The 22,271-nt window shown below is 48.3% G+C and overlaps 8 protein-coding genes across 8 annotated transcripts; 3 read left to right on the forward strand and 5 right to left on the reverse strand.

Annotated features, from left to right (window-relative positions):
- The first annotated feature begins 92 nt into the window (after positions 1 to 92).
- Positions 93 to 953, forward strand: F5147DRAFT_713212 (uncharacterized protein). Its single transcript, XM_041438398.1, has 5 exons — positions 93 to 221; positions 272 to 354; positions 410 to 434; positions 488 to 554; positions 609 to 953. The coding sequence occupies exons 1-5, from the start codon at positions 189 to 191 to the stop codon at positions 680 to 682; spliced, it is 282 nt and encodes a 93-aa protein (XP_041289098.1). The 5' UTR covers positions 93 to 188; the 3' UTR covers positions 683 to 953.
- Positions 770 to 1,761, reverse strand: F5147DRAFT_777517 (uncharacterized protein; the record flags this gene model as incomplete). The annotated part of the gene is made up of 2 exons (XM_041441992.1): positions 770 to 877; positions 931 to 1,761. 2 exons carry the CDS (start codon positions 1,759 to 1,761, stop codon positions 770 to 772), a joined length of 939 nt encoding a protein of 312 aa, XP_041289099.1.
- On the forward strand, positions 1,723 to 4,950 carry F5147DRAFT_343199 (major facilitator superfamily domain-containing protein). The gene is made up of 22 exons (XM_041429301.1): positions 1,723 to 1,859; positions 1,922 to 2,220; positions 2,295 to 2,406; positions 2,458 to 2,536; positions 2,585 to 2,657; positions 2,710 to 2,729; positions 2,787 to 2,857; positions 2,913 to 2,973; positions 3,028 to 3,055; positions 3,111 to 3,129; positions 3,182 to 3,261; positions 3,314 to 3,364; positions 3,414 to 3,491; positions 3,542 to 3,728; positions 3,786 to 3,818; positions 3,869 to 3,958; positions 4,008 to 4,114; positions 4,173 to 4,312; positions 4,365 to 4,442; positions 4,497 to 4,572; positions 4,631 to 4,694; positions 4,754 to 4,950. The coding sequence occupies exons 2-22, from the start codon at positions 2,108 to 2,110 to the stop codon at positions 4,769 to 4,771; spliced, it is 1,578 nt and encodes a 525-aa protein (XP_041289100.1). The 5' UTR covers positions 1,723 to 1,859; positions 1,922 to 2,107; the 3' UTR covers positions 4,772 to 4,950.
- A 103-nt stretch (positions 4,951 to 5,053) lies between these two features.
- F5147DRAFT_343237 (uncharacterized protein) lies at positions 5,054 to 6,685 on the reverse strand. The gene is made up of 6 exons (XM_041429302.1): positions 6,285 to 6,685; positions 6,064 to 6,226; positions 5,809 to 6,012; positions 5,653 to 5,756; positions 5,541 to 5,603; positions 5,054 to 5,489 (listed from the first exon to the last, which is right to left on the reverse strand). Exons 1-6 carry the CDS (start codon positions 6,615 to 6,617, stop codon positions 5,130 to 5,132), a joined length of 1,227 nt encoding a protein of 408 aa, XP_041289101.1. The 5' UTR covers positions 6,618 to 6,685; the 3' UTR covers positions 5,054 to 5,129.
- Positions 6,686 to 6,929: 244 nt separating this feature from the next.
- On the reverse strand, positions 6,930 to 9,804 carry F5147DRAFT_839549 (major facilitator superfamily domain-containing protein; the record flags this gene model as incomplete). The annotated part of the gene is made up of 21 exons (XM_041444234.1): positions 9,650 to 9,804; positions 9,439 to 9,565; positions 9,267 to 9,378; positions 9,137 to 9,215; positions 9,001 to 9,073; positions 8,932 to 8,951; positions 8,811 to 8,881; positions 8,698 to 8,758; positions 8,611 to 8,645; positions 8,550 to 8,555; positions 8,418 to 8,497; positions 8,316 to 8,366; positions 8,184 to 8,261; positions 7,939 to 8,125; positions 7,850 to 7,882; positions 7,710 to 7,799; positions 7,543 to 7,649; positions 7,354 to 7,493; positions 7,263 to 7,297; positions 7,165 to 7,207; positions 6,930 to 7,118 (listed from the first exon to the last, which is right to left on the reverse strand). Coding segments are annotated over exons 3-21 (1,461 nt in total), but the record flags the coding sequence as incomplete, so codon positions are not given.
- A 194-nt stretch (positions 9,805 to 9,998) lies between these two features.
- F5147DRAFT_777522 (uncharacterized protein) lies at positions 9,999 to 11,561 on the reverse strand (the record flags this gene model as incomplete). Its single annotated transcript, XM_041441993.1, has 5 exons — positions 9,999 to 10,029; positions 10,077 to 10,498; positions 10,558 to 10,893; positions 10,945 to 11,489; positions 11,540 to 11,561. The coding sequence occupies 5 exons, from the start codon at positions 11,559 to 11,561 to the stop codon at positions 9,999 to 10,001; spliced, it is 1,356 nt and encodes a 451-aa protein (XP_041289103.1).
- Positions 11,562 to 13,452: 1,891 nt separating this feature from the next.
- Positions 13,453 to 15,786, reverse strand: F5147DRAFT_777523 (uncharacterized protein; the record flags this gene model as incomplete). Its single annotated transcript, XM_041441994.1, has 9 exons — positions 13,453 to 13,726; positions 13,775 to 13,950; positions 13,978 to 14,029; positions 14,066 to 14,120; positions 14,146 to 14,169; positions 14,229 to 14,378; positions 14,429 to 14,579; positions 14,633 to 14,887; positions 15,721 to 15,786. The coding sequence occupies 9 exons, from the start codon at positions 15,784 to 15,786 to the stop codon at positions 13,453 to 13,455; spliced, it is 1,203 nt and encodes a 400-aa protein (XP_041289104.1).
- Positions 15,787 to 17,318: 1,532 nt separating this feature from the next.
- F5147DRAFT_763169 (uncharacterized protein) lies at positions 17,319 to 18,523 on the forward strand (the record flags this gene model as incomplete). The annotated part of the gene is made up of 2 exons (XM_041440623.1): positions 17,319 to 18,267; positions 18,482 to 18,523. Exons 1-2 carry the CDS (start codon positions 17,392 to 17,394, stop codon positions 18,521 to 18,523), a joined length of 918 nt encoding a protein of 305 aa, XP_041289105.1. The 5' UTR covers positions 17,319 to 17,391.
- Between the last annotated feature and the right edge of the window lie 3,748 nt (positions 18,524 to 22,271).

Below are 22,271 nucleotides of genomic sequence, written 5' to 3' on the forward strand. Positions count from 1 at the left end.
AGCATTAATCATCAGGAACATCACTCCGGCAACTCTCGGTTCGTGTCGCTAATTATAAACCGCTGAGGTCATGCAGAGTCTGGGGTCCTCGTGTTCTTGTTGGCCGCTGCGGCTGCGCCCCACACGTAAATATAAGCCCCAAGCTTCTTGCCAACTGCATCAACATAACTTCCTACTTGCGCGCCACTATGGTCAAAGCTTCTGACGTCCTTTTGATTCTTGTTCGTACAATATTTGCTTAACATACACAAGGAATTGAATCACTGAACAGGTTGCTATCCTCTTTCCGCCGGCTGCTGCTGCTTTTGTCACCGGCTGTAGCTGTGACTTGCTCATCAACATATGTTTGACCATGTGAGCTTCCCATGGTCAATGCAGTAACCATGACAGAGGCTGATCACGAGCATAGCTTGGGATATATCCCCGGACATATTGTGCGCCGGTTACCCGTCTCCTTGAAGAGACAGACTCTGACTCCTTATCATAGCATGCCTTTTGGCTCATCTACAAGAAGATGCAAGCTGAAGAGAAATATGGTTACGGGGGGTTCCATTGTACGTATATTGTTTGCCATCCTGTGCACTGCGGCTGAGACTATGATGTAACAGACACCGGCAACGGGCATTACCAGGCTCTCAATCAAGGTTCTGCTCCTGTGAACTATGGAACGGGAGGACCTTAGGTGATTTGTCGCTCAGATGATATCCTGCACATTTGGACTGTAATATGCCACTCCAGTTGTAGAACTTTGTAACTAGGCTTTTGTTCATTATTGCCCATACCTTATGAGCTTTGTTGCTATCATCATTCTTTCAAAGTCTTGAAGACTCATGGATTTATCTGGTGAAGTGGAGAACACTTCCAGCATTGCAATAATCTGAAGGGTGATTCTGTCGACAAGGGACGCCGATAGAGAATTCGAGTGCTTACTTCCTCAGCCTTTATCTTCTCCTTAAGCAGATTAGCAACGCGCGTAACGTCCTTGATCATGATTTTCTGACGGTCCAGCTCAGCATCAGGCACATCAGGGAAGAACCTTGCGAAGTCCTCCCGACATTCAGCCTTTTGTTTCGCGCTCAATTGACCAGCATCAAGCTCCGCGTCGGCGGGCAACGACTTGGATGCCTTTTGGGGTTTGCGCGATCTAGAAACAGCGGCAGGCTTATCATCTTGATATTCCTCATCAGATGCTTCTGGTTCACTCATGTCCCCATCGACGGACATGCGGTATTCATCACTTTCCGGGCCACTATCTTCCTCCTGGTCACTGCGTGCTGCTGTTTCGGAATGAGCAGCAGAAGGCCCGGGATCGTCACTCCCTTCCTCGTCTTCTCCTTCTAGAAGGGCAGCACACACCGATCGCCAGTCCTTCCGGCTGACTTCGCTCGATCCCTCCAAGTTTTCTCCCCAACCTGACGTAGCATTTCGAAACACAGAAAGAACTTCTTCGTCATCTGGAGGAAGTCCAAGAAGTTGAAGTGCAGCTGGGATAGATGAAAGTGATATGGAGATAGGGTCCGGAGATGGGGACCGAGTGCGGCCTTCGTATTCATCAAGTAGAAAACCTCCAGCGTCCTCTATCAAAAATCCTCCTGGTGATACATCTTCTACAGCGGCGAATCCACTGGACTGAGCTGAGTCAAGCTTACGCTTCTTTCGAGGCGGGTTTGACGATCCTGAAGTGTTTCGAGTAGCTCTGTCGAATGCATCATCTATGCGTCGACGCAGACCAGCAGATAAAGCAACGAAGGTATCATCCATGGTTTCTTCAGGTATGGAGGAAATAGAAGCAATTGTGTCACGTGGACATCGACGCGTTCCTGAGTTGTAAATAGCGTGGCTGTCTTCCTTCGAACTAGGTTAGTTATAGTACCACCTACTACCGGATCCTAGGAGCTGCAAATTCAGGAATTTACCCCAGCTTGGCACGGGTATCTCCACAACATTTGAAGGCTCCCTGGGACCTAGTATCGCGCCTTGGCAAAACAGACAGTCACATCCAAAATAGTCATCTGATACATGTGAAACTTGATTACAATCTTGACATGGTATATAAACCTCTCGGGCGGACACCATGCTATCAGTCCCACTTCCCTAACTCTGAGCCATGATGCCCCAACTAGAAGAACACTTGGGTAAATTTGATGTCGAGGTCGCAGAAAAATTCGACCCCGCCTCTTACTACGAGCAGGCTGCCGGTCGTTTGGTGATTGATCCTCAGTATGTGACTCAATCGCAGTCTTAGTTTCTAGCAGTGAGTTAAGGACTAACGTCACACCTTCCTTTAAATCTAGGTTGGCTAAGATCGAGTTTGGCGAGGCATTGGCTTCAATGCTTAAACTGAGCCCCGACGGCTCTACGATTCTCTGGCCACAACCTGCCGACGATCCGAATGACCCACAGAATGTGAGAATATGGTTGGCATCTTGCTCTGAGGTGACCTAACTCTTGAGATAGTGGAGTGATCGGCGTAAAGCACTGCACCTTCTTGTTATTACTCTGGCAGCCAGCATACCAGACTTTGATTCGGGAATTGGTGCGTTCACGTTACGATGCTTGTTGTAGTATCTGATGACATCGCTAGGGATTGCTTCAATCTTTGGATTGGCACAGACATATCACACAACCACAGGCGTTATCAATAACCTCACGTCCAAGTGCGTAGCCTCACATTCTTTAGCGAAGGGAAATATTAATAATAGCCAATAGTTGGAGCATTTTCCTGATAGGTTAATTTGGCTGTTCGAGAGATGAAATCTCACAGGTTGACTGATTCTTCCCATAAGGGTGGGGTGGGATCTTTTGGGTCATGCTCATGCGACGTTACGGTCGCCTTCCTGTGCTATTTTGGACACAGGCACGTATCTTTTGAGACAATTTTGTAGTGCTGGAATCCTTAAGTCTGTGCTTAGATTTTTGCCCTTGCCTTCCTCGTTGGCGCTACATTTTCGCCGGACCTGGCAACCTTCACAGGTAAAATTTCATGTGCAGTGAACAAATTCGATGCCGACATTTTTCATTTGAAAGCAATGCGCTGTTTGACAGCATTTTTTGGGTATGCTCCTATCTAAGTTTCTCAATTAGCGACGATGATAGTTACGGATAAGTAGGACATGTCCTCAGGTCACGGTACGCCCTACATGCCCTCATCCATGATATCGTCGTCTGAACTTGATTTAAGGGCCTGTATGTTATCACTGACATATTCCCATTCCATCTACAAGCTCGAAAATTGAATATTTGGACATTTGGATTCATCATGCATGTTATCAACGAGTTCATCGGCATTTAACTGCACTCATGACTTGTACAGATCCCCATTCTTATCGCCATTTGTTTTTGGCTTTCTTGTAGCACGTACGAGGCAAGTCTACCCTCCCCTTCGGGATAAACAGCTACTGATGCGCGTGCAGCTGGCGATGGGCCTATGGGATTGGATCGCTCTACAGCGCCGTCATTGTACTCCTGATCGGTCTGTTTGTGGAAGAAACGTAAGTTTATGTTTCATAACACATCTTGTATAATGCTACCCCATGATTAGGATGTATGACCGCCATCTGGATCCCAACCCGCAACGAATATTGCCAGGCATACAATATAGACTCGAGACCCTGATTGGCATCACGGGGTACAAGATGGCCAAGTATCGGTCACGCTGGTCAGAGGTTGTATGGGCATGTTTGAACGTTGTATGGAGACCTCAGTTTATCTTGGTTGTATGTTTTGAAGTGAGTTTGCAAATAAAGCAATTGGCAATGTCTCAACCTTAATGGTATTCACTCAAGGCCTTTGTTTTTGGATTCTCAGTTGGCGTCAATGTGAGCTGCTGTTTGTCACTTACGCAACCTTTGATAATTAAGGACGCTAGGTGACGAATGTCGTTTTTATGGGCTCCCCTCCTCCAGTCGGTTTTGGATTCAGCCAATTTGGGGTTGCTGGTGCCTATGCGACTCCGATCGTGAGCCTCACTGTTATCAGCAGACGCTAGTGTGCTCATGTCGTACTAGCTAGCGGTGATTCTAGGAGAGTTGGGCGGGCGATTTCTCAACGAACGAATTATGAACTTCACTGTCCGGAAGAATAAAGGTGTATTTGAAGCCGAGAGTCGATTATGGTGGGTGCAGAATGTTGATTGTCACATAGCAGCTACTGATAGGACATGCATGCTGCAGGGCATGTTATGCAGCAATGCCACTGTTCATCTGTGGCTTCTTGACACTGGGAGCTGGTATTCAGCATTTGAATAAAGCTGCATTTATCTTAGGGTGGGGGATAGCGGAAATAGCAGTTATGGTGAATACAGTTGCCGTCTGTGAGCCTCACTATCAATTGCGATTATTGGTTTAGTTGTTAATTCGTTTTAGACGCATATTGCAATGATTGTTTCCCGCGGCATCAGGGAGAAATTAGTGCTCTGCTCAACCTGGCGCGCGTGCTCGGTGGTAGGCATTTGCAATACTTCTCTACTTTTGACCACACATCATGACTATTCACAGGCTTCAGCGTAGCATACTTCCAAGTCCCATGGGCAACAAAATCTGGTGGAATTCAGACATTTGGTGTTGAAGCAGCGTATGTACACGCCAGAGCAGCTCAGAACAGATTCTAACCAGTTCTAACCACATGACAGGATTGTCGTGGGATTGTTTTTAATTGCTGTGCCAACGTTGCAACTGAGAGGTAGATATTTCCGAGTGCGTGACAATAATATTATTATCTGATGTTGTCCTCTAACATCCCGCTGGCATTTTAGAAGCACTTCGCCTTGTAATGCGATGTTGCTAATTTCATGAGGCAAGTGCAAGGATTGTATTCTGCCAAGACGTTTGCACCAGTCGCATTAGGTTTCTTACCGCTTGGAAGCATTAGAAACCTTAAGACTATAAGAAACAATTACACGGAATCTCCGCCAGACCTAATAAACACAATTCTCCATAATAAAGGAAGAGCATGTCGGACAACACAAGGAGCGAATTAAACTATGCTGGGAAATAAACACTGAATTGCGAGGTCACAAAATAGTCTAAGTTCCAAAAAATCAGTCCTATCACAGCGGGTACTCCAATTATGTGTGTGAAAGGTCCCGTATGAAGTTGTAGCATCATCGTTCAAAAAAAGGATAGTAGTGTTCATACCGCGAACGCAGCGAAACACAGAACACAAGTGATGAATACGCTGTATTGCACGCTTGCGCCCAAAGCGGCTCCAGATGCGGTGGTGCTTGGACTGGTCGTGCTGTGTGAGCCGGAGGTATTGCCACTCGACCCGCTGGAGCTCGAAGAGGATGATGACGATGGTGGGGCAGCTGCCGCGAGGTTGCTCACAGTAGCCCATGTTGCAGCGATGTTCGTACTCGTGTTACCCTCAAGGTAAGGGAGGTAAGACACGGTGCCATTGCTTGTGAGCTGCACGAGAGCTGTGACACCGGCAAAGTATGTTGCTTTGGAGTCTTTGGTGGCGGGCGCTGCTAGGGCCTGAGTGGTGTTTGTCTGAAGATTGATTAGTAGTGAGAATGAGTGAGTCAAAATGAGGGACCATACCTCAACATTGACAACGTAAGTGGCAGAGGAATCTGCGGGAATGAAGGCGAACTCTTGCTGAACCTATCAACTACATGAGAATGGATCTCAAGTAGAAAAGTATAGGACTTACTGTGTTGTCCGCCTGGAAGAATGAGGCAACTTGGCCGTAAGTGGTAGGGAATGCGCTCCCATCTGGGAGCGGGTAGGCTTGAGACTGCGGTTGGAAGTAGGAGTCTGGTGCCACTGTTAGTGTCTCTCCCTATGACGATAAGAGTATGATACGCACAATGAATGACGAAAATGTCTGCGCTCCCAGCAGGGACGTTGGGGACGTCTAGGAAGTGAATGTGATTTTGTGCAAGAGCCATGACTGGAACGTAATCCGAGGGGTACGGCACTTGTTCATCGTTAGTCCAGCTTAATGGTGTACTATTGGCCGCATTAAGTGAACCCATGTCTAGGGAGAAGAGGTTTCCCTGTGACAATGCATCTGTGGTGGCATGTCAACAAGACACGTTGCATAGTAACGGCACAAACTTACAGAAGACGTTCGTGTCATGGTCCAGAATAGCATCAAAAGACGTGTAGTCGAAAGAACCAGCATTGACCGCTTGCATGGACCATGATTTTGCAGCCGCATTGTAGATGTAAAGAGAGGAAGGATTCTTGGAATCGGCATTAATGGCGTAGATCGCGTTGGCATACTATCAATGGGAAATTAGCCCGCCTTCAAAAGCTATAATTGTGCATGCTCAGACTTGCCTGCGAGAGGTAGCATGTAGTGTTAGCTGCATCAAATGGCCTGTGGAGGAAAAATGTAAGCGTGATGTATGGATGCCGAAAATTACTGACGGTCGGTTGGATGTTGTGATGTCTGTGGCTGCAGTGCCTGCATAAACAGAATGTTAGGCCTCTAGTTCTCATAATGACAAGAAACTGACTGCTGGACCAGGTGTCTTGGGTGCCCGCGTTCCAGTCTTTGCCGTTGAGGTTGAAAGCAAGGAGGTTCCAATTGGCATCAAAAGCGACGCATGGAGAAGCTCGGACTGTTGCCGAAGATATGAAAAAAAGAGAGACGAGGGTCGGTAAGAACATAGTCAAGTATGATGACGGAAGAGAAGTTGAAGAGATGAGTTTGAAGAGTTCGGGTGCTGGGACTTACTCCTACCTCAGTACGTAATATCATTAGGTAAGTCAATTTACTGCATACACCAAAACATAACATTGTAGACGCCCGCAGGTACGTACATACAACTTAAAGGAAGCAGTAGCATATATGTCTAACTCTAAACGATTCTTCTGGTTCTGAAATCGAGAAGCTGTCAAGTGCCAATTATAAGGCAAAACGTGCCTAATATTTGATGTACAGATTCAGTGCTGTAACACAAATCAAAAGAACCGCACTTACTCGGAAGTAGCTTCCCTTCAGTTGTGTCATAGGAACGGCGATGAAAAACATGCCAATCACAAGCCTATAAAAATCGTCAGACTCTTCGAGTGCGTCAAGCGATATCACTTGCGCTGTTTCAACACCAAATACCATCAATGCTCCAGATTTTGTAGCCCATGGGACTTGGAAATATGCGACTGCGAAACCTAGGCCACGTTGGACAAAGACAAATCATGTGTTGCTGTAACTCACCGCCCACTGATCTTGCAAAGTTTAAGAGGGCACTGACTTCGCCCTAGAGTGGAAGGATGTGTCACTGAAATGCAAATAAGTATATATGCGTCACTCACTGCCCTGCGAGGGAAGCAGTCATTACAATATGCGTCTAATAATATTCCTTGAGTTTTCCCACGAACTCAAAGTATTGGATCCGAGACTTACACACTGCAACAGTGTTGAGGGTGATTGCAACAAATGCAATGCCCCAGCCTATGATGAGAGCGGCTTCGTTGAGATTTTGTATCCCAGCACCCAGCGTCAAAAAGCCACAGATATAAAGCGGCATGGCTAAGTAACAGGTCCTACACAAATTCTCAGCTCTAACCTTGGACCATCGTTGAGTTTGCATACCACAAGCGGCTCTCGGCCTCGAAGAAACCACCGTTTTTGCGAATATGCAGGTCCATAATGAATTCATTGACGTATCGTCCAATGAACTCGCCAAGAAGGACGGCGACCTAAAAATTCCATGCTGAGAACAGTAATCATGCATACTTGATGAATGGAAAAAAACTTGCAATTGGAGTCGCATACGCCCCAGCCACGGCATATTGGCTGAAGCCAAATCCGACGGGAGGAGAAGATCCCATGAAGACAACATTTGTCGTCTACAAAAGTCGATGAATTTATTACTGCAGGTCGAAACGGAAACGCCCACGTTCACACCGATCGAGAACCCGAAAACCAATGCCTTTCAAAAAGGTCAGTAAATGTACTAAGTATGGTCAGCAATGGAATTTATCTCACCTCAAAGAAAACTACAAAGAAAAACTGAGGACGCCAAGCGACATCCAAAGATGCCACTAGAACTTCCGGCCATCGCGGTCTGTATTTTGCCATCTTGTGCCCAGTGACACCTATCAAAGTTTCAAATCGATATCGCAGTCCCGTAGAAATTTGCAGTGGCTTCAATGCAAGGTGACGATCATACATACTGGTTCAGCAAAAGTCAACGCCACTATCTTAAGAAGAAACAGTATGTCAGAACGTACGTTTCTTCCATAAAAAAAGCAATGAGAAATAATACGATGGCGCTGTAAATAGATCCTATAGCATAGGCCCATCTCCAGCTATCCAACAGTTGATGAGTATTCTGAATCAAGGACAGTATATGTAAGACGTACCTCGCACGCGCTACAAGAAAGCCAAATACAAACGGTGATAAGAAAGGCGATCTATGAGATAGTGAGAAATGTTTCTCCCAATGAAAGGATTCATTCTCTGACATAACAAAACCTGAGGTCCAGATGTTCAGCTTCCGTGCTTGAAGATGGAAGGGGAAGATATCCGTCACGACGTAAAGACCCTTGGAAGTTGGTGAATGACAAAGCTATCACGAGAATTGCCACTAATCATACTGTCACCTGGGGACACGTTCTAAGACCGTAGTCAGTTTAACGCAGTCATGAAAAAAATGACGACCTGCCCAAAGAATGCAGTCAGGCAACGCATCCCTTCATCAAAAGTTAACACTGTCCAATCAATACCAAATTAATGTGTAAATACCTGCAAAGGTGGCTAGATTCGGCGCTAATGTGGCACCAACCAAGAATGCAAACGCAAAAAGCTGCGCTCAAGGTTTCAGGGTCCATATCGGCCAAATCACTGGGAATATATACCTGACTCCAGAAGAGTACTGGCAACCGACCATACCGTCTCATGAGCATAACCCAGAAGATGCCTCCCCAACCTGGACTACAGATGAGAAGAGGCTATTCTTATGTAATGGTGTGATCTCACCCAGAAGGAAGATGCTCCAGCTTCAGGGAAATGTCAATGAATGTGAGCAACGATTAATGCATCACGGACTTTGACGTCAGATCGTTGATGACACCCGAGGTCGTGTCATAAGTTTGAGCGAGGCTAAATATCGACGCGATTCCTGTCAATAAAAGTATTTCACAATGACACTACTATGGATATTGAGCGAGGGCGAAATACATACCAATTCCAGAGTCGAAGTCAGGTACCACTGCAGACATTGTAATGATGATCAAGTGCACAGTCTTGCGGAAATCGGTCCACTACGAATGAATAGCTCAGTTAAAGGGACATGATAGTGAGAAATGACGAGCATTTTGCGGGTCGTTCGGGTCGTCAGCGGGTTGAGGCCAGAGAACCTTCAACCCATCAGGGCTAAGCTTGAGCCTAGAGGCCATTACCTCCCCAAACTCGACCTTCGCCTGTCTAGTGAGTTACGAATGAGTTACGATGGACTCAGGATAAGTAGGAGCAACAACCACATACTCGGGGTCCACTACTAAACGGCTAGTAGCCTGCTCGTAATAATCGACAAAATCCACCTCATCGGTAACATCGACTTTGATTGAGTCATCTGCCTTCGTTTCTGACTGCTGCTGGGATCTAACATCCTCTAGAACCATTGGTAGTGGAGGTGAGAGTTGGGAAGCGAATATCGTCACTCGGTACCCATTATTATTAATTTAAAGCGCGGTACCTACGATGACAACGTATCTCTTTTAATCTCGAGGGAGCGCAGATTGTGAGGCCTTGAGGAATGGCTAGCCTGTTAAGGTGTGTTCAAGCGAAAGGTATCCTGATATTACTCGGTTCCAGCAATCCGAGCAAACAGGTATGGACAACAGATCTTCCTTCATGATACACCGCCCGGATCACGCATCCGTGAACCGCTCGTCATATCTACATCGTAACGGTGCTCACGCGCCAAGCCCCCGACTCCTCTTTCGCACGGACACATTGATGATTGCACACTGTCACAATCTAATATCATTGATACTATACGCTCCAAGTCTCTCTTTTACACTCCTCAAATCTCTCTTTCAAAGTTAATACCAGAAGGTGGAGTCCCTCACACACCTTCCGCACTGTCAGTCAAGGTGTCGCGGGTGTTCGGGGTCACTCACTGCTTAATAATCCCGATCCAAGGGATGTTGTCTTCCTCACAATCCATCAATTCATTCTTCATATGCCGTGTATGTTTCACCACCAGCACATTTCCCAAGATGTTGTCCGCATTCGATGTGATACGTCCAACCTCCCGAATCAGTGCATTGGGTGGCCCATAAACCAACGGATGCTCGCGAAAAAATGTGTACCCAGGCAGCGTTCCGCCCTCTGGGATGTCTGCGATCACATTGTATGTCTTTCGGCACTGCCCTGTCGAGCTGATCAGGCGCTCTGGTCCAAGCTGATCGACCCAGTGAGACACGTCCAGCTGGGACATGTCGACCAGACTATCCACACCGTCTCGCAGTGGTATAGACACCAGATGGGCCTTTTTTGCACTTGTGGCATACAAAACACCTTGCAATATCCCTTGGTAATCCTGCGCGCATTGACCATCAGCCCGCTCAAGCTCCGCCCCCCATTCAGTCATTCACTCACAGGCCAGTGTTGCGCAATCCGCGCCTCCTGCACCTCTATCTCTGTGATGCCCGATGGAGTGCGATGCGGCATCAGCTGCCTCGACCGAGGGTTGTTCTTTGGGTTGTAAGCACACAGATCATTCTCACAATGTACTATCAAGCACCACATCGTCTGCGAGCCATCCACCACCTTTTTGATGCTGAATCTCTCGTCCCACTCTAACATCAACATTTGCTCGCCATGGTCCAACACGCTGCGCCAGAGCGCCGGGCATGCTTTCCCACAATCCTCACCTAGGAAGTCCGTCGACCTCTCCACCCTGAAACCATCTTTCGCCATGCAGCCGACATTATCCTGCAGCCTTCCAGTGTTGTCCTCTCAGATGTGGCTGTTGATCACTGTGACTTTGCTCAACGTCCAAGCCGGATAAAACATCACCAAGCCACCAGGCGTCATCACTGTCATGTCCACCGTTGTGGGAGAGGACACCACGACCTTGAACAAGTTGTCTCCTTCTGCCTCCGAGATTGTAATGATCATCTCTCCTTTTCGAAATCTAGTGAAACCTTTCACCACCTTCGTGAAAGCATAGTTGGGGCGCGCGCACACTTCAAACCTTTCATACTGCAAATCCCCGACCAGGCTGGCATAGAGAATCTCTGCAGAACCCAGTGGAGTAATGAGATTGAGATCGTTCGGTGTTGCTCCTTGACCAGTGAGCATCTGTCTCGCACAAGAGCCTGTAATCAATGTCGACGTGACATGCAATAGATGGCGCATCTCCGCGAAGTGGGCACCGAAGAACGACTGGACAATGCTTTCGAACCATCGAGCTCCCAATGCTGACCCCAATTCGCGCATATCATACCCTGTTCCCAAGCATGTGAGGAGATCCGGCAAGCATTCCAAGTGCTGCCCCATTATTTGCACCAATGATTGCGTGCGTAGCACTACCATGCGATGTCACGAAGCACACTTGCACAAGAACGGCAACACTTACATTTCTCATTACCGTCTGGCATTGTTGGCGAACTATCCGTGCAGATGTCAGGTGTTGACAAGAGGTTGACAAGAGGTTGTGATAGGGCTCTCAATATCCTGGCTCGTGTTTTCACGAGATATCAGCCAGTCCTCCCCCAAATACATCTTTCCTGATTGGCCAGCTACTTGACATTATGTGAGACTTGCACTCCTCCTCATGCGCTGGTGGTTTCAGTATGTCCATGAGCCAAAATTCTGTCTGAGACACCAACATGATCGAGTGATCACACTTGCCAAACTCGACACTGAACCACAGAGCCTAGACCCGGCCTGTGCGAACCCCGCGCCTGGTGTTAAACTCCCAGGGTACCCAACCTTATTCGACGCAGTCGTTTCCACTTCATTGTGACCGACTACTAAACGGCCCCTGTGAGTTGGACATAATCTATCCAAGCCACGGGCATTCATGACCGCAATGTACCACACCATATAATTTTAAAGTGAGAATGCTTCCAGCACCCGATGGCGGAGTTAGGGCGTGACATGGGTGAGGGTTACCCGGGTACCCACCTGGGTGCCACCCACGGATGGAACGTGGGTCGGGATGATATGGGGTGGGTGGTACGGGTGGCTCACCCGCACGGGTATGGGTCGGAGGGCTTGCTAAAGTTGGGTATCCACGGGTGGTCTAGTACCCCAATGAGAGGTATGAACCGGTGCCAAGTGACAAATTAGTTTCAGATGAATATTGTACCCTCCCTACTTGCACTTATCCGATGTCAAAATCAAGCTCGCTGAGGTACTATAACCGTGGTATGAAGGTTCTGAACAGGTACTAAGCAGTGCTGTATGACCATAAACTATTTTCAGACGGATTTTAATTTTTAGTCCTTATCCGAGTCAGAGCCTGTCAACATGACGCCAACCGACATCTATTCGAGATGTTTAAATTCGATGTGTGCTGCCCTGGTGGCCTGGTCCCTCTCTCCGAGTCTCTTGTCATCAGTTAATTAAACCTCAATCCTCCATGTCGAGGAGCAGTTTCAACTCAGCTTCGAGCGCATCTTTGGCACCTAACTCGCCAGCAACAAATACACGCCGTTGCGCGGTCAATAAATGCCCATTCAACTCAGGAGCGGATCCTCTCTATATCGAAAGGGTAAAGCTCTTTCAAGGCACAGGTTGCCGTTGGATCTTGGTTCAATACACCCCTTATGCCCGATCTCAGCATCGCTACAAAAATCATGCAAAAGAAAATGGGAAAGGAGAAGGGAGAAGGGAAGGGAAAAGAGGATCCCTCACACCGCGACACAATTGATGTTGACTCTGATTGATTTTTTACATATATTTCATACATATGTTCTCATATGTACTACAGTACAGTTCTACATAACATATACTAGTTCACCCGCGGGTGACCCATACCACCTGCAGGTCCACCCATGGATCCACCCGCACCCGTGATACTCTTACCCGTACGGGTGCGGGTAGGCCTCTGAAGTTCCATCTACCCACGGATTGGGTACGGGTGCCACCTGGGTCCACCCATGTCACGCCCTAGGCGGAGTGAGTTCGTGGGACACGACCGGACCTGCTGATATAACTCTTTGTACAGAACAGAGCCATACAGCCTCATTCCGTTTCTTCAGAGTTTTGCAGGGTCTAGTGCAGGACCAGGACATGGATATGCGATGGCGGCTGGTGCAATCACAATGGCGGCAGGTGCAGCGTGTTCAGTCATCGACCGGTTTCTGAGTTAATGTTTCCAAAGTTAAATGAAGGTTGATCATTGTATCCTCCACGAACCGACAGTGGCGGAAAAGCTTCACCTGAAAGATAAACGACGAGTCACTGTACAGTGATTGACTAACCACATTTGATTCCAGACCCAGAATACCAGAGTTACACTTTAAAGAATACACATGCGACACATCAAACACCAACAAACATTATTTCTGGTAACACGTGCACTTTCAGCAAGCTGTTCACCCACTCGCGACCACCTTCTGTGCCTTCTTGGCCAGACCACCGTTGCCGGGGCCGGCATCGGCCTTTCACTTGCCCTTGCCGTTTGTTATGTCGCCCTGCACCTTGTCCCAATGGTGCCATCCCTGGCTCGTCCTTTGGCAGCAATTTCAAGGACTTCAAAGTTGTCTGATAGATCCTCGACCCTTTCTCCCGCTTCCCATCAGGGGCGAACATCCACCTGATGTAAATTCAGTCGCGGCTCACAGCGATGCTAACAAAAACTTACATTCGCATCACGATCTCAGCCACCACCGGCATCGCCGAAGTGAATATCTTACTGTAATCCGCAGGATGGATCAGGGCACCATTGGCGTCCCGAACATTAGGCACCACCACTGGCACATTTTCCAGATGGAAAAGATCCATCATGGTATGGTAGTGCCCATGAGGGTCAGGCAGGTCCTTTAACTTTCAGTCGTGCACACCTACTGATACATCAGTGTCTGTCGCAGATTTCCAGCCGACGTCATACCTCGTGTTCCTTCAGTTTCACACGCTTCAGCAACCCCTTTCTTACCCGAGAACTTCAGTTTGAGCACGTCTGTGCAGTTCCCCATCGGGGTCAATACACGCTGAACTGACATTAGTTCCTCTTACTGCCAGAAAAGACCAAGTCGGTGTCTGTGAGCAACGGCGACGTCAGTATTGATCATATCGCGCCTTAAGCGAATCCCACTTACTTTCGAAGTCCTCCAGGGAGAATTTGGGCACCACCTCCCTTCTCACCTCCCCTGCCTCTGGCAGCAAAGGCTCCAAGTGCAGCACGAAGTGAAGCAGATCTGCGCTCGAGTTCCCCACATTGCGGAGGAATTGGATAATGTCATGGTTGTCTGCATCAGAATGTCAGTTGATACATAGAGCACCAAAGTTCAATACTCACCCTTACCCCGAGCGGCCTCGCATTGGCTGACCAGAAGCATGAGGGTATTCACAGCTTTCTTGCTGCAAACCACGGCCTCAGTTGGATAGTCCTCATCTAGTGTTCGGAGCTGGAACTGCACTTTCACCGTCCTCACATCCCTAAGTTTAAGCTATTGTGACTGTGAATGCATGGACTGAAATTTTCAGGGATACAGCCACTGACCTGCTTCAAAGTGGGCAGCGAGAAATAAGGGTCCAACCGGGAGTGTTTCCCAGTGGGCTCAATCATAGCAGGAAACTGGATAGTGAAAGGGTTGCTGTGAGTATCATACCATTGCTCGCTGTGAATCTTGGGGTCCCAAAAGCGAGGATTGTTGCTGGCAGCGACAGCAGCCAATCGTCCAGTGCTTGCGGAGTTGGGTGCAGCAGAGGCCGCCAAGACGGTGTAGGATTTGGAGTCCTTGTAGCCTCGTAGAGGCTATTTTTGTGGTATCCCTCAGCACCCTATTACTTTCCTACATGAAGCGCAGCTTTCCTGCGAGTCGCGCATAGCGGCCGCTACTTTCCCGCGACAGCCGCAATGTTCCCACGCGCGCACACAGCCGCGCTTAGCGGCTGCTTTTCTCGCACTTCATTGGCCAACGTTCCGCACCCATCCATAGTCCAAAACCAACCCAATGTGGTACATTGTTTCATAATTATATTTACATATCAGACCATTTTCGCATCGGACCACCTTTATTACATATAGCTTTACATACATAGCTTGGTAGCGTGTTGGCTCAGTAGCGTGTTGGCTTGGTAGCGCGTCAGCTTGGTTCTGCATGACAGCGCTTAGCGCAATACTTAAGCACTAGCAGTACATATCATTCAGGAGATTGTTTTCCGGACATTCCAGTAGCAACTCCCATTAGCCTACAGTTGGTAGCTATTGGCAATCAGTATCCGTTTACCGCTCATATCGTATCAGTTATCACTTCGCTCTATATCTATCTCTATTGTCTACCATCTCTATTATCATCCAAACCCTTCGTGCATCGGCCGCTTCACAGCCGCGTTTCTTCCCACGCTTTCGGCTTTCGCCCTGCCGCTACATTCCCGCGCTATGTGCGCACACCCGTCGCTTTCCTGCGCTTCGCATCGGCCGACAAGCGGCACCTTCTGCGTCCATTTCTAGACCTTTGCTGCACTAGCTTCCCCTTTAGGGTCGAATGCACTTGTCCCACAAGTATAGCAGATAGGCAGTGCACGACTTACAACATAAAGATATCAGTTTGGAGCATATAGCACCACTCTGAGTTGTAAACCTACAACGGCCTCCACCTGGGCAGCTGAGAGAGGAGAACCCTCAGGCTGTGAAGTCGCATTCAAAACCATTTGGATGTAGACAAGACTGCGAGCTGGAAGTTCGAGTAAGCAGAGGCAGTTCAGAAGATAAAAGCAGGCACATGGGACTCATGAAACACCTTCTATTTATCAGACTGTCAGCAAGTCCCCCGGTTCGGAATCTGTACATGCATGAGGCATGTCCACACTGATCAAGTCTCAGACTCACCATATCTCATGCTAGCCTTGGCAACCGAGCAGATCGGACGTCCTTCACAATGGTACCCCGAGTCATAGACTCGATCGCTGTCTCCATGTATCGACCTCCTGGCTGTGCCTCGGTTTCATTCTGAGTTCGAAAGAGGTCTCAGATGGAGCCGCCGAGAATTTCTGTAGTCTGTAGTCCCTGCCCTGTTTCACCTCTCCTATGTGTCCGAATGATCTGCTGGCATCTGAACCAACATGTCGAACACTGCACCCTTGCTCCAAGTTGTTCCACATGCATAGCATCACACAGGTTCTCGGCACGCGCTTGTGATTAGTCAGACACCAACTGCAGTTGCCAATACGACTTGGATGTGTGCTCACAAAGTGTAATCCTTTCAATGTTAGTATGTAGCGCATCCTCATACAATCACACCAGGTATGCAATCATGATCCAAGTACCACATCCAGCATCTGCCTCAAGAACGTGTCAGTCTGTTACATTTGTTTCCCTTTTTCAGGCATCGTCTACAATTCTCTGTGGCCCATGACGTCTCCCGCCCCATGCGCTGCAGGTCGTGTGCATCAGATGCTCGCGTTATCTCGAAGTCCTACTTACCTGCAGATCAGGTAATTAACAATGGGTGCATCTTGCAGTGTGATAGGCATGAACCCTAGTGATTGTCCCTGCCGCTGTTTGACGACCAGCAGGTTCCCCATCATCCTCCTCCGAAATCCACACACCTCTGCCAATCTTTGCAGCAACAGGTTCAGGGGCCGCCTGTATTTCTGGATCCTCAAAGTACAATGTGTATTGCACATCCAGTTCCATACCCGTGTGAGGCACACATGCAAAAGTGTGCCTCAAACGCCTGTGAGAGAATGTCGACCTGTCTGGGTCCCATTGTTGGACCCACAGATTGACTTCCAACTCGTCCACCGCAGGTAGGCCCAGGACCCTGTCTCAGACAGGCACTTGTACCACATATGGTTGCCTGCATCCTCCCCCATAGAATTGACTGTCACAGAAACAAAAGTAACGCTGCAGTAACAATGAGGCATGCATGTGTGACAATGGATAGACTTATGGGCCAGCGAGAAACCAGTTCCTCAGACGTGAATTTCACAGACAAGTCTGATTCCTCAATGAGACTACTCGACAGCACCATGTTGTCACAGATGTACCATGATCACAGTCCATGCCCTCGTAATTGCCACGCATCTGGTCGATGCGATAGGGACACTCAGGATTCATGCAGTCCGTGTTCAGTCTCCATTCCACGTCCACATTCACCACACATCGCCTGACCAAGTCATCTGTGTACCAGTCTACGGCAAGTCGATAAGTGTTCTCTGTGGAGTGCTTTAAATGACTTGCACAGCAATTTTTCACATTTCTTTACTTCTTCTTTTTATCTCCTCACTTTTACTCTTGACTTACAATTGCGTTTGATGGCCGCAATTTCTCTTGATCGCAGGATTGTTAAAGAGGGGGCTTTTGCTCACAGTTTGCCGCATGGTACCCTCAGGCAAGACACCGCATCGAAGAGCCAGTTCTGTGTTTGCCCCTCTTGTAAGGGGAAGATGATTCTGCCCGAAGACTACTCAGTCTTCGACATCTTGAATGTTTTCAGGTGTTGTCTCTTCATCTCCCAATCAGATTTGGTCGGGCACACAGTTATGGCTACAAAGTCAGAGATGGGGCAGTTTACCTGGTTGACTCTTCGGCCAGTTTACCATTCCATGGTTGTAAAAACTGCCCTGTGTACACTTTTTGGGGACCATTACTATCCCCGCTTGGTCAATAAGATCAAGTCTGTTTTATTTGTATATCTTCTCGAAGTAGCGAATGAGGAGGCACCTGATGCCTTCTTTGCCCTTGAGAAAGGCAGCACGACTCACAACCGTGCCAATCGTGAAAAGAAAAGGCTTGCTCGTAAGCGCTCGAGAGCAGCTAAGAGAGAACGTACGCGCATTTTGGAGAAGGGTGGGCATGTGGCGGTCGCGCTTCGGCGTGATCCGACAGTGGACCCGTTGGCCTGCCCCTCCTGCGCGAAGACATTCAGATCTCGAAAGCAGCTTAAGAAACATACTTGCAAGAAGTCAGCTGAGGATCCACCCTCTGCTGCAAACATTGACTCAACAGAAGGACCTGCGGTAACTGTCCCGTCGCAGGATGTCAGTGTGGCTGTTGAAGCTGAGAGTTCCGGTTCTGTCCCGGTTCTCGCTATTCCTCAGGTTCCAGAGGGACCCGTTTGGCAGGAGGCTCTTGAGAGCCACACTGCACCACACTTCACTGTGTGGGCTCGGGAGAATGGAGTGCCCAGGGTATGTGAGGATTGTGAAGCCAATGCTGTGTCAGTCGTCTTGCATGGTAATTACAAGACGGCCTGCTACCTGAAGTGTTTCTTGCACGACAGGGGCTGCGGTTCGCGCTGGGGTTCCAATTATGATTGGTAGATTCAGTCCCTGCCTTCGCTTTGGCAAGCAGGTTGAGATGCAGACCCTGGGAGTTTATATAATATTGCAACGTCTGCTATAGTTTCGTACGTCAGGGGTACCTATGTTTATGAACATAGGCTAAGCGTAAAAACGCCCTGACAACCAGGCCGTCATCCAAACCGGTGAGAGATTCCAATCAAATTCAGGATCATATCTAGTAGATCATTTTAGTAGCAGACTGAAGCAAATCGCCAAAGACCATGAGGACTTCAAGGTATCACTGCACTGGATCCTGGGACACATGGATATCCACGGCAACGAGGAAGCGGACAAGCACACAAAGAAAGCAGCTGAGGGACGGCAGCACAACAGCCCCCGCGAGGAGTTACCAGAATATTTGCACTACAACACCCTTCCCCTCAGCATCTCGGCCCTCATAGCAGCACACCGTCAAACGACTCATGAACACTGGGGAAGACTGGCGAAAATCGCCCCGCTTCAATTGCATCAATTGCATTGATCCCAAAATACTTCACCGCTCATTCATCAAGCTAACCGCAGCCTTCCCCAAATGCCTGATGGGAGCTTATTTTGCACTCCGATCCCAGCACGCTCCTCTCAACCATCACCTCCACCGAATTGGCAAACACCCAACACCTTGCTGCCCACACTGCCCGGGAACTAATGAGACAGTCGCGCACTACCTGTTAGATTGTCCACATTATCATGGAGAGAGACACATCCTCGTCAGTGCCTTAGGCCGGAAAGCATCCTCAATGTCCTACCTTCTAACCGAAGCAGAAGCAGTACCACATCTCACTCGGTATCTCAACACAACGGGACGCCTACGAAAGACCTTCGGTGATTTACCGCTTCCTCGCAAGCCACCAGACTGAACGATGCACGTCCCCACGAACACAACAAACTCTCTCTCTTCTCCCTCCCATGAAACACACTGTATCAAAATGTACATCACTCACTCGCCTACACAGAACCTCACTCAACGATGCTTACAAACACATCATAAATGGCCCACACAGCTCATAGGACCATTCATGATATATCCGTTTAACAAGCCCATCATTGCATGTACAAGCTCGCCCTAGGCGACTGAGTACGCGTATATAAATGTTAACTGTTAGACCCAGAATCACGACAGCACATACAAAGTCATATCTCAAGATGAGTGGCACATCTAAAATGGCCGGCGGGGAACAGCAGACTGGTGGAGGCACGCCCTACACCAGGGCATTTGTGCACTCAATATTATCACAGGGACACAGGGGGGTCCTTTAGAGTAGACTAGAGAGTAATGTCCTACATAGAGTACCACTCTGCAAAGGACAGAAATTGGAATTAAAAAAAAAAAGTGTTCTCTGTCACCTTGTGCCAAAATGTCAGAGATCGCTGCCCACATGCTCGCCCCAGGAACTCTGTACTTTCATGCACCACAAAGTCATCAACCCCACTGCCCGATCAAGCCCAGTTTTTCCCCTGATCGCACAAGCTGACCTGTGTGGCTCTTCAGTGTCAGTCCCTGCACAAACATGTTGAAGTAGAAAGACACTAGTCCTCCCGTAGTTATCAAAATCATGTCTGCCGTGGAAGGGGCATGGAGAATGACATGCATGACATCCATATCTGGTTTGGCTGCGGACACCGTGATGACTCGCATGTGGTCTTCATATTTGCAGAAGCAGCCCACTACTGGATACAAGGCCCGGTGACATTGCTTTGAGATGCAGGGAACAAGGAGAGCTCCAGTGATGAATGTGTGCAACTCCTTGAATCCTGTCGCAGCAGTCACGAGGTTTAAGTCTCGTGGGTGAGTGATTGTTTCACCCATCAACATCAGTCTTGCGCAGGATCCGGGTGACAACGGTTTGTGTTTTCTGCATTACTGTCAAGAACGCGCTCTGATGCTGCCCTGTGAAAGGGATGAGGATGTGGCCAAAATGCTGGCGAGCCACGTCTTGTGCAATGACCCTCAGCACGCGACAGGTCCGCGCCATTGTCATGAGGTCGGGGAGATGTAGACTCTCCAACATTATGGTCCAAACGTCTTTGCTGTGGCAATCTACGGTCATTCACAAGGAGAGCATGCTCACGGGAGAGGCACTCACAGTTCATGGGCAAAGTGAGCTCCAGTCGCATGAACCAGTTACAGGATCCCTGCACCCACAGTGGGCTTCATGTGTCAGGAAGTTCTGACACCCAGATTGCCAAGGACTCTGACTTCGTAGTGAGGCACTAAGATGAGCGAGATTGAGAGTTATAAACCCACCGAGCTAAAATTTTGGGTGCAGTAATGCGCCCTCTGGAGTCCGCAGCAAGACATTGTTGTGATCAAACCTTGGAGCGGATCTGGCCCTTGCAGTCTTTTCGAGGCATTGCCACAATGGGACAGGCAAGTGAAGGATCACGTGCACACTGGTAACAACAACATTGATCCGACAAAGTTCCAGAGGCAGAACTTGTCGATAATATCAGTGGTGCAAGATGTGATGGCCAAGCAATGGCAAGGAGGAACACCTAGTTTCGGCAAGCATACTGTACATTGAACAAAGAAAAGCAGAGAGTTTACAATGATATCTACATGGACGCCGTGTCTGCTACCAGATTCTGCCAAACAACACGCCAGCTGCGCCTACCCAAAACACAGTAACTCCCAGATCCCAATATTGTTCCGCCAGTGCCTATCCCCAGAAATTCCAAACTGGACCAAACACCGCACCCTTCCCACCACCACCGAACTCTAATCAGTGTCAAATGAGTGCATCCCATACCCACCCAAACCATTGTTGAACCAAACATCATTGACCAAACACTGGACCCATCACACCATCCCCCAAATCTAATTGGTGTTGAACGAGTCTGCCATCGCAAAACCTTCCACCACATCATTGAAAAAAAGATGATGATGCCCTCTCACACAAGAAAAGCCATGAACTCTGTATGCATCGCGGCTGGGTAAGATTCATTCACTGCTGCATATATGAATGGACCTTTCAACCTCGCGCGATTGTTCATATCGGGGCTATGTCTGATATGTCCATGATAGGGTATTCAATGGTCTCTGCGAAGACGCATGTGAAATGGCGAAAGGTGGAGAAATGGAATGAGGGTGTGGTGCTCTGTTCTGTACAAAGAGTTATATCAGCAAGTTCACTCATGTCTTGCGAACTTACGTAACACAAGATAAAGGCCTGGAAGTTCACAGTTTACGTGAGCCATGATGAGTTGACTGTGTAAGAGTATGAAGTCCAGCCATTGTATTGAGTTTGGTGGTTGCGGATATGGGTGTATGATCGAGCAGACTTCCGGCAATGATATGTTCTCACAAGCCACACATGATCGTTCTTCCAGTTTGTATGGTCTCGAATCGGATATTGATGCTATGCTCATCATCAAACAATGTCCTTGTGAGGCGAGTCAGCTTCGTGTCGTCAGCGCAATTGTGTGAAGTGCTTACAGTTATCATACTTTCAAATTAACCCAGTCTCACTGTCAGCACAACGATCGAGAATAGAGTTTCACTTGGATCCCACATCAAATCAATCATGCCAAGCTGATCAAAATTATTTGTGCCTCCTTATTACAAAACTGGCTGAATGACGGTACCATAGACTGAGCTGCATGCCTGATTTGCATTTTGGATATGCGAGAGGCACATCAGGCAATATGCATGCTACTGGGGGTGTAAGCACGCCGCTTTCATCAGAGACCATGAGGATGAATTCGCACCTTTGCAGCAAGAGTGTGACCAGACCAATATCCTGCTCTGTGATGTTCACCAGAGAGCCTCGACGTTCCTTGACGATAAGCAGATTTCCATCGAAGGAGACCTGTGTAACCATGGAGGCGCAATGCAGTTCACAGCATGTTATGCG

Source organism: Suillus discolor (assembly GCF_016758755.1).
Source record: "Suillus discolor strain FC423 chromosome Unknown F5147scaffold_59, whole genome shotgun sequence".
NCBI lineage: Eukaryota > Fungi > Basidiomycota > Agaricomycetes > Boletales > Suillaceae > Suillus > Suillus discolor.